The sequence below is a fragment of the Poecilia latipinna genome, unplaced genomic scaffold (genome assembly GCF_001443285.1).
Source record: "Poecilia latipinna isolate Pla-1442-1.1 unplaced genomic scaffold, P_latipinna-1.0 Scaffold919, whole genome shotgun sequence".
Lineage (NCBI taxonomy): Eukaryota > Metazoa > Chordata > Actinopteri > Cyprinodontiformes > Poeciliidae > Poecilia > Poecilia latipinna.
In genome coordinates this window covers 905-11518 of record NW_015113535.1, presented here as the reverse complement: position 1 = coordinate 11518, position 10614 = coordinate 905, and the positions used below count along the sequence as shown (strand labels likewise).

At 37.6% G+C, this 10614-nt stretch overlaps 1 protein-coding gene across 1 annotated transcript; it reads left to right on the top strand.

Annotated features, from left to right (window-relative positions):
- The first annotated feature begins 1817 nt into the window (after window positions 1-1817).
- Window positions 1818-9865, top strand: LOC106957614 (putative leucine-rich repeat-containing protein DDB_G0290503). Its single transcript, XM_015049015.1, has 19 exons — window positions 1818-1852; window positions 2239-2509; window positions 2595-2674; window positions 3184-3313; window positions 3386-3508; window positions 4253-4372; window positions 4805-4906; window positions 4986-5194; window positions 5289-5553; window positions 7138-7177; window positions 7331-7373; window positions 7467-7524; window positions 7603-7676; window positions 7752-7836; window positions 7931-8021; window positions 8133-8224; window positions 8634-8732; window positions 9381-9503; window positions 9585-9865. Exons 2-19 carry the CDS (start codon window positions 2288-2290, stop codon window positions 9771-9773), a joined length of 2145 nt encoding a protein of 714 aa, XP_014904501.1. The 5' UTR covers window positions 1818-1852; window positions 2239-2287; the 3' UTR covers window positions 9774-9865.
- The last annotated feature ends 749 nt before the right edge of the window (window positions 9866-10614 follow it).

The following is a 10614-nucleotide window of genomic DNA, read 5'->3' as shown; positions in this document are numbered from 1 at the left end:
ACAGACCAATAAAAACTTTTTTATACATAATTGTGGGTTTAAATAAAATAATGTTTAAATTTTGTGTAAAGACGATTGTTATTTTCCCCATAAAAATACTTTCAATCTGACTCAAGCCTCAAATGCATTCCCTAATTTACTGATTAAGACCTTATGTCGGAGAGAATGGTCTGCTTGTTTGTTTGTTTGTTGTTGTTGTTTTTATTGGCTTGTTTGTGGGATTTTTTATATGTTATTTTATAAAGTATTTGTCAAATACAAATTGGCTCAATGTATCATATGTTCTAATAAAAGAGCAGTACTTCTGTATTCTGGCCTCACTTACTTATCCAAGAAACAACTTTGGATTTAGTCACCAGGATGCAACATTTCACACTAAGCTGAAGAAAATCTGCATCCTTAGAAACAATTTATCACAAACCTTAACATTAAAGAATAAAGCCTTAAAAAAACAAAAGAGCCAGAGACAGTTTTCCTTCTTGTTGTGCCAAATTTACTGTAGAGAATATTTAATAATAAGAAAGCTGAGGTTGGTGTTTTAGAAATGTCAGTAAACATCTGACTGAGGTTAAATGAGATCATGAGGAGAATATCTAGGGAGTGGGGAGCATCACTCTGTCATCCAGCTGCTTTTTATGAACTGAGGTCATCATGGATACTCCCTGCTTTACAGACAATCTCAGAGCTATGCAAGGAAAACAAATGAAGCAGGTTGGCTCTGATAGTGAACAAGAGAGGATTTCTGAAGTAAGATCCCATTAGAGCAGGGTGTCCAAACATTTTGTGTTCACAAAAAGGGCCAAAAAGAAAAAAATAAAATAAAGCAAATAAAGTAATCCAATTTTATTTTATCCAAAATGGATGTTATTCATTGTAGATCCAAACCTTAGAAGAGATGTTGCATGTTTGCTATATTAGAAGAAAAGCATCTACTTTTCAGTTTCTTTTGCACTCGATTAAACAAATTTATTTTCAGCAATAAGAGTAAGATTTGGGTCACTTTCTTTCAAAAAAGATTGTCATATATTGGCTAAGTTTAATAAAAAATAAAAATAATAAAAAATAGCTGATTTGTGTGGAGCGAAATGAAAGTCAGAATAAACATGATTCTACTTATTGTAAAAGCTTGGTCACAAAAAGACACATTTATGTTCTAATTAACAGTTTCCATTGTAAGAAAATTATATCAGTAATAATTTTACTCTGATTATAAATAAAAACTCTATCTGCATCAACCACTTGTGCTTGATGGTGCAAATTTGTGTTACTTTTGAATTGCAGTTGTGGGCCTCAAAAAATTAGCCCAAGGCCACAAATGGCCCCAGAGCCGCACTTTAGACAACCCTACATTAGAGAAATTGTTCTTTTAGATAGGACTGCTAAATTTTTCAGAAATCAGCTTTTTGGATGACATATGTAATAATATGTATGATTAAAAACGTGTCATGACAGAAGGGTTTGTGGATGAGTCCAGTAGCCGTGACGATGTGTTTCCTGTCACGTAAACAGTGGAAATATCAGCAGACATGGTCCAGTAATAGATGCCCACCTCCAGATAACAGCTTTGTGTGAAAGTTTGTCCTCTAGGCAGACCGCTGAGCCATTTCGGACTGACAACTTAAACCTCGGAGGACGCTGCAGGACGTTTCGTCCATATTTCAACACTAGTTTACTTTTTACTCATGGACATGTGGAACTCCAGATCTGACTTTACAGCCCAGGTAAGACCTAAATGTAAATGTTCTTCATTTCACAAAGAAAAGAAAAGAAATATAAAAACAAAAAGTGTTCTTTTTTCTTTTTAGTCTTCCTCGTGTTGTGGGTCAGGGTTTGCGTCAAGAGCCAGCTCCAGGTAACTGGGCCGTTCTTATGGTCTTAAAGTGATAACTGCAGCCTCCTCATGCACACCTGGTTATTTTTTTACAGTCTAACAATGAAACCTTCACGAAAAGATTATTTCACTTGTATCATGTCATTTTTCTCATAAGAGAAATAATTTACCAATGGAACTAGTGTTTTTTCATCAATATTAAGGCATTACTGACTTAAAAGAAGCTCCTACATCTTGCTAAAAGTCTCATGTAAGTTAGTTTAGTCTCATTTCATTTGTAGTAAGATATTTGCACTAGAAACTAGACCAAAATACTTGGTAAGATTTTGTGTTTTTGCAGTACAGCGGTGATTCTTAAGTAAGTTGGGTAACTTTGGATGAGTTTTGTGTTTCTGCTCATGTTGCAGTGCTGGTGCCTTCAGACGTTGCGATCCGGGTCTAAGGAGGTGGCGGTCGATGTACCATCTGGAGCCTGAGAGTCCTACAAGGTCCCTCTCATCATTTGGAGCAGAAATGTGGACTGGTCGAGGAGAAAGGAGCTTCAGACAAGCAGAAGTTTTTCCGTGGCTCCATGATGCTCATGAGCGGCTGAACACTAAGCTGGACCGGCTCGGGACCAGAGAAGTTACTCTGGGCCACAACAAAACGATGGCTCAGATGCTCAACCTGGAACAGAAGGTCAAATACAAGTTAATAAATTTTAATTATTTCTTTTTACTTGCATGATTTAGTAAATATTAACATGTACTCCTGTGTCACACAGCTGCTGTCTAAAACGATGGATGCTTTCAGTCAGGATGAATTGTTTGAGCGAAGTCAACAGTGCCGAGATCTCCAAGAAAAGTAAATAAAAATTAAACTTCTACAAAAATCTGGTTTTTACATATTCTGTAAAAAATTCTGACAATCTGTAAAAAAAATAAATGTCCTCCCTGAGCTACTATTAATGTTTGCACTGCTTCTGGTCCAGAACAACCAATCAGAGCCAGGAGGCGGGTCTTAGCGCTGTCAATCAACCCTGGTGGAAAAACAAGTTACCATTCCAGGAAAACTCTTTATTAGGTGGGCATGCTAGCTAACCTGAACATTCATGACAGACTCCATTATCTGGATGGCGATGCAGCATAGCAGAGAGGGTCTGAGCAGCGTTTACATGAGCATGATTGACAGAACTAAAGCCCTCCTGCTGGCTCTGATTGGTTGTTTTCGTTTATTTGTGTAGAAATGCAAAGAGTAGGAAACATATCAGAACACAGTGAGAGTTTTAACAAAATGTAAAAAACATTTTTTTTTTAAATAAAAGTTATATACTGCAGCTTTGATGAGAATTAATAAAAAAAAATCTTTTTAAGAGTCCGGAAGCTGGAAAATGAGTTGCTGCACCTGAGGTCTTCTCTGGTGAATGTAAGCGAGGATCAGCTGACGTCTCGTCTGGCAGCTTCACACAGCAAACCAAAGACTCCAGTGGACATAAAGAAACAGGTGTCTGACCTTCATATGTTGAAAATGTCTGTTTCTGCTTTTTACTGCATGTAAGTTCTGGTTTGAATACAGGAGAAGAAGGAACTGACAGAGGTGGACAAGCTGAGGGAGGCTCTGAGAGAAGCTGAGGCGAGAGTTGCAACTCTCCAAGAAGAACGAAACAAAGCACTCCAGGATCTCCAGACTTCTGCTGAGGTGTCAAACAAATACAGCCTGAAAACAATCATATAGAGCACATGTGTCAAACTAAAGGCGCGTGGGCCAAATCCGGCCCGCCATAGCTTTTTATGTGGCCCTTATGTTCTAGACTAAACACTAAGTGTGCTTAAATATTATGTTTTCAATCAAATCAATGCAGTTTTTATCTGTTTACTGCTGAATTATATCGATCAGTCTCTCCAGTTTCTTGAGAATTATTGTGGAAATTCACACGAAATCAACAAATCCCCGCACTTTTTTGTGCTAATAATTGGGAGTTTATTGCAGGTTTCTCTCGAAAAATGTCAAAAACTGTGTTTCTTGTGCTAAACAGCTGCCTCAGTCTTTAGTGATGTCAGAATATAGTCCATGATCTATACAGCAAATAATAAAAAGTCACATTTGCAGTCATAAATAAGCTAAAATATTTCCAAATTAGTGCCAGAAACACTTTGATTTTTATTGCAAAGATCACAAAAAGTACCACAAAATCCTGGAGGGACTGAAAAGTTGTTCAGTAATATTACTTAATTTTAAGAATTCATTGACATTTTAACAGTTTGTGAACAGGTTTTATCAATATTTTCTGGCACAACCGGCCCTTCAAGCGCATTGATGATCTTGATTTGGCCCAGAAAGAAATTGAATTTGTTGCCTCTGCTATAGAATATCATTGTTACTATCAGTTTTTATCTGATTCCAGATTTTTTTATTTGTCATTTATTCTTGTTGACAATGCAGACACAGAAGATGGTGATTAATCAAATGGAGGAGATGGAAAAGAGAGTCAGTGACGTCAAACCGGGTTGCTCTGAGGTGCAAAGCCATCTTAGAGAAGAAAACAGCAAAATCTCTTTTCAGGTTAAGTTGCTATTTTATACAATTTCTCTGTGAGAATGAACAGCCTGAATCTGAAATGTACATGCTCAAGCCTGCAGTTGGTAACATTTATTTAAAATATATGTTTTTTACATAAAAGCATACAAGACAGATAATCAATGAAAAAAATAGATCACCTCTTGTTTACTACAACATAGCCAGCCTCAAATGCTAACGCTAGTTAGCATAGCCACCAATGACAGGGGATAAACAGTTTTCCTGTTTCTCCACCATTAGCACATTTAGCTGTGCATACTAGAGCATGATTGACAGCATAGAGAACACTTATTTTTTTTCCTGGAGCTGTATATCTTTTCTCCACAACTAGAAATCTTAAAGGTGTGTCGTTCATATGTATTTAAATGCCTTGTGCATCATTTCTAACCATCATCTTTAACTTTTGTTCTTATATAGGATAAAGAAAACCCAGAGCAGCAGCTTAACAGAACCACAACAGAACCACACGGCTCTGAGATGCACAACATCGTCTCTAATCCAAAGAAGGAGAACTTAGAGGTTCCCAGAGAGATTTTAGTTGTTTTGTTAATTTATTTGAGTTCTTAACTAAACTATGTGTGTTGTGTCTTTGGAGCAGGTAAATAAACAATTGAGACAAGAACTGGAAGTGATGAAGAAACATCTGGCTGAGTCACAACGTCAGCTGCAGGAGCTAAACGAGGAGAGAAACATAAACTTAAGACAGATCACAGATCGGATCAGAGAAAAGGAGAATCTCCTGACTGAAAGAAACTCAGGAGGACATGATGCATTAAACGGATCAACGGGAAACATCAACCAGCGCAGGTGAGATGGTAAACAGGTGAACTCAACGGTATCTGAAGGTTCAATATTAACTCTGCAAGTTAACACAGTTATAACCAAAATATATATTTCACAGGACATCTCCAGACGATTTGGACCTGGAAAATCAGAAACTGCAGAATCAGTGTGTCTGTTTGGAAGGAAAGCTCAAAGAGAAGGAAAAAATGCTGCAAATGCATGAGAAAACGTATCAAAAAAAGGATGAAATGAGACTCCTGTGCATCAAAGAACTAGAAGATCTGGCCTCATACTGGACAGAAAAATGGCAAAATGTTGCTTTGAACCTTCAGTCCACACAAGACGAGTTAGAAGAACTCAAGAGAAACTGCACCATTGATACAGTAAGGAAGCAACACATTTACAACTCTTTCATGTGCTTTGATATGTTTAATTTATGGTTTCAAGACATTTACTATTTCAAGTTGCTCAGATGTGAACGTAAACTTCAGGTTTCCTAACTAAATGTCGTATGTCTTCACATTCTGCACTAGAAATATTTTCATGGAGAACTTGAGCTTAATTATCAGGTCACAAAACAGAAAATATATTACATGCAGTATCCAGTCAATAGTGAGAAAACGGCTGCAAACAGATGCAGAATTATGCAACTGTATATTTTTGAAAAGCATTAGTCGAGCCTCCAGCACAACCAACAATAATGCAACAATTGGTTTCTGGATGGCAATTCAACAACAAAACAGCACACACTGCAAAAACATAAAATCTTATCAAGTATTTTTGGTCCAGTGTCTAGTGCAGACATCTTATGTTAAAAGTAACTTTTCAGCGAGACATAGAATCTTGTTTTAAGTAAATAATTCCTTAATATTGACAAACAAGTGCTTGTTCCATCAGCAGATTATTTCACTTGTAACAAGACATTTTTCCCTTGTTACAAGTTAACTTATCTGCCAACGGAAGTCGTACTTTTTCATCAATATCCATCCATTTTCTTTACACCCTTATCCCTCAGTGGGGTCAGGAGGCTTGCTGGTGCCTCTCCAGCTATCGTTCTGGGCAAGAGGCGGGGTCACCCTGGACAGGTTGCCAGTCTGTCGCAGGGCAACACAGAGACACACAACCATGCACACACACACTCACACCTAGGGGCAATTTGGAGAGGCCAATTAACCTGATAGTCATGTTTTTGGACTGTGGGAGGAAACCGGAGTACCCAGAGAAAACCCACCATGCACAGGGAGAACATGCAAACTCCATGCAGAAAGACAGGGGCCGGGAATTGAACCCAGAACCTTCTTGCTGCAAGGCAACAGCTCTACCAACTGCGCCACTGTGCATCATCAATATTAAGAAATTATTTACTTAAAACAAGATTCTACATCTTCCCAAAAAGTTAGCTTCTTATTTCAAGTTTTCTAAGATTTGCAATAGAAACAATCCAAAATACTTGGTAAGATTTTGTGTTCTTGCAGTGCAAACAGCAGTAAAACCCGCTGACCAAATGTGCTGGAGTACTGCTCTGGTTGCTAGGTGACAGGCTGGACTGGGGTTGTTAGGTAACGACGCAGCGTAACTCAATAATCCGGTGTTTTTTTTTTGTTTTGTTTTGTTTTGTTTTTTTATCTGCTAGCTAATTTTCCAGACACGCCAAAAAACATCTGGGTGGATTTTTTAAACACTTGGGCTGTTTTCAGAAGCAAGTGAAACCCAAATGGGAAAAGTGAATTTTGCATCATAATCCCCTTTTAAAAAATCAATAAAAAGGTGTTTAACTGTGTAACTTGTGTTACTGCAGCAGGAATAGTAACAGGATTTCTGTGAAAGTCTTACTGAAATGGGAACAGAACAGAGTTGGTTCCCCAATTTCTTTTTGAAAATTTTCACTGATCAGACCAGAACAAAAAGTTTAGAAGTAGGCCTACGATTGTTAAAAATAATGAGGTTATCTCCTTTTAATCTTCCAGAGAGAATCTGAGTCTTTGCTGAGGTCTGAACAGGAAACAGGTAAAGATGCATTTTGTTGTTTTATAATAAGAGTAAATATTCTCAATGAGGCTGCAATTAACCATCTTCATTAACTTTAACAACAAAACAAATCAAGGTTTGTATTCTTTGAACACAAGGGGGCAGTAAAGCTCACTGAGCTTCTGTTTGCAGGTAGTGATTTGGTGCAGACTCTTCACAAAGACACACAGACGGAGTGAGAGAATTTTAATCAGATTTCCACAGAAAGCAGGGTTGGAAAAATACTCAGAATATAACCTCTGTGATTTGACCTTTCATTGTTTTTCAGCCTTTCAGAATCCTCTTTAACACTAGACTCCACATGCAGCAGAAATAAATCTCCCCAGGTAACACAAACACACATTTAATGTTAAAGTGTTAAGAAATTTACCGTAAATGTTAACCTGAGCATACATGATCCTCAGCTGTGGACGCAAAGCGGCGAGGTTCAGAGGCTGAAGCAAAAACTTTCAGAAACAGAAAGGGAAGTGAGTGAGAGGTGAGGACTAGTGTCAGAAAAACAGTCAAAAAATGTTCTTAAAATGATGTTTTCTTTTTTTTTTTTCTGTGTTAGAGAGCATGATTTGAGGACTATGGAACGGCTGAGAGAGATGGAACGAGCTGAGGCTCAAATTAGGATTTCTGCTCTTGAACTCAAGGTACAAAAACCTTCTCCCGGTTTAAACCACAGGGAATTGACTTCAGGCTAAAAGGTTGGACTGTCTCTTTTCTTTCTCCACTTTGTTGTGAAAGCTCATGAAAAAGGCGTCTGAAGTTTGTCAAAACTGTGGAGGAGTTCAGGCGGATATGTCAAACCCTGCCTCAATGCACGAGCAGCAAGACGGTAGGAGCTTTTGCTTTTAAAAGAAGGTGCAAGTAAAGAATAATAATAATAGTAAAATTGAGGGATTTCCCCAGCAGGGATTTAAAGCTAAAACCTTGTGTGTGATTTCAGAGTGGAGGGAAAAGTCGGATGAGACGCAGCAGCTGAATCCTCCAGCCCTCCACAAACATACCAACCAGAGGCAGAAGGTTTCCCACAGTGGGGTGAATAATTTACTGATTATTACGGTTTTTTCTTTGACAAACAAAATAACACCCTGCTCTGCAGATTTTCTAAAGGCCTGTCACAATAAGAAATTTTGCTGGATGATAAATTGTCCCAGAAACAAAAACATTGTCATTTTGATACTATTTTCAACTAACATAATAATTATGGCATAATAATAAGACTAATAAACTTTAATTTTGTACAGAACACTCCACACACTGCCACAACCCAACCAGAATCCTGGATCCATAGATTAGGGATTTGTTGCTCAAACCAGTTTATCATGTACAGATATCCCTAATCTTAACAAGGCTGGAATGTCTACAAGAACATACCCTTCTCTTCCAGTGCGCAAAATATTTTATATACTAAAATATATGTCAATGACAAGTATCTTTTCTGCAGGGTAAAAATGAGACTTTATGGATTGAAGACAAGAAGAATAAAACCATCTGCATTGTTGACCAAGAGGTGGAGCAGCAGAGACGAAAGGTCACTGAGCAGGTAGACCGAGACGATTTTAATTTCTGTTTGTCCAATTTGGACATAAGAAACATTTTCCTAGTGATGGATTTAAAATAAGGGTGACCTAATATGCTTCACTGAACAGATTAGAATAGTTCAATGGGCGATACAAAACATGTTCATCACATCTTTTGAACAAAATCATTCTTAGACATTGACGTTTTAGTCTGGTCAGTTCTGCCCACTTTGAGGTGTTTTAGGGTCTGCTGTCACTTTAAATCTAAATAAGCTGCTGCTGGCCTTGCCCCCTAACTCAACGTTTACACTTTGGGTTGCTAGGTAACAGGCGGCATTCCACTCGGTTGCTAGGTAACGGGTGGGGCAAGTAGCAACACTTTTAATTCACAATCTAGTCAAAAACCTTTCTGGATTTTTTTATGCAATACAAAGGTACCACCACTGGATCAACTTAATGCTAATATTTCCTGTAAACAAAATTTGGTTTTCATGGTTCACACAACCTGGATCTGGCCACCTAAAAGTAAATGAGCTGCCAATTTTTAATTGATCAATCATATATTTAGATTTTTAGGGAATGCCACCAGATCAAGATGCTTTATATGTCAAATAAGTCATATATTTATGAATACATAATGAATTTAAATTCCTGCATCTTGTTGATTGTAGTTAAAGAGGTTGTTTAAGGAGCGAGAAGGAAAGGAGGCAGGAAGATTAGCTGATACACAATCAGTCGCTCAAAGTGGATCCTCCTCAACTCAGGACTGGACTCCCACATCTCTGGTTGTTAGGGTGAGAAGAAAACAGGAAATCCAACTTATCATGGCTGAGATATGCAAACAAATCCAGTTTTTTATTTGTTGGTGTTTACAGGCTGCAGCAGACAGGAGAAGTTGGCAGCCTGGCTCGGCTTTGATGCCGGTGTTGGAGGAGGATGAGGAGAACGGTGACTGGTCAGGAGTGGATGAAGGGGATGTAAAACAGGAAGCCCACACTGAGGTAAAACCTTCAGACTGCAGGTTTAAAAACATAGATTTAAGTCCAACTTTCCCTCAACCATAAAAATACGCAATAGTTTTCTGTCTGCTGAAATGTGTGAGTAATCATGGTCCACACATAATCTCATCCAATAAAGAGAGCGTCCCATTTCATTACCTATATGTCCACATATGTGCAGACACAGCTAATCCCAGCTTCTACTTTAATTAAACTGCATCCAGTACGAGGGGAGGGGATGAAGGTTTGTATGCCCAACTCCTTAAACTCCATGTTTTAGCAACAATCTGAAAAATAAAAAGACTCTTTCTCCTCTGGTTTTGCTAAATAACCGCAAATCTGATTCGAAACGTAAGAGGAATCAGCCTCAGCATGAATCCTGCCTGCATATTATAGTAATAGATAATTAGATGTATTAAATTATTACTATTATTATTAGATGTATTACTAGTATTAGGCTGATTGAGAAGAGTGCAGAATGAAGAAAAGTTTATTTTAACTAAAATTCAACATTTTAACATTTTCACGTAGACATAATCAAAACATCAATGTAGAGAATTTATGGTGAAATTTAGCCCGTCTATATATTATAACCTCCCCCTTTTCGCCAATTTATTTTAGACCTTGAGCCAAAATACGTATCAAAAGTGGCATTTCTGTGTTGTCACAATACTGAATTTCCTTTAAGTGTAAAATTATCCAGGTCAGGTTTCACCTATCTAAGTAACAAACATTAAAATATTACAGATTCCTTTGAAAACTATTAAAAAGGCTTTTAGTTTATCACTAAACTTGATGTGCGGCCATCTTTTTTTAGTGTTTATAATCTCAATTGACTGGACATTGAAATATGTCAATGTTTCTCTTATTTAAATTCCCAAATGCTTGTTAAGCCCCAAAAAGAAAG

Bases quoted from the DNA above. Each gene is read 5' to 3' on its own strand.
- LOC106957614 (XM_015049015.1), top strand. From the start codon at position 2,288: ATGTACCATCTGGAGCCTGAGAGTCCTACAAGGTCCCTCTCATCATTT. The intron at 3,314-3,385 runs GTGTCTGACCTT...GTTTGAATACAG, and splicing joins CAGTGGACATAAAGAAACAG to GAGAAGAAGGAACTGACAGA. The intron at 8,022-8,132 runs GTAGGAGCTTTT...GTGTGATTTCAG, and splicing joins AATGCACGAGCAGCAAGACG to AGTGGAGGGAAAAGTCGGAT.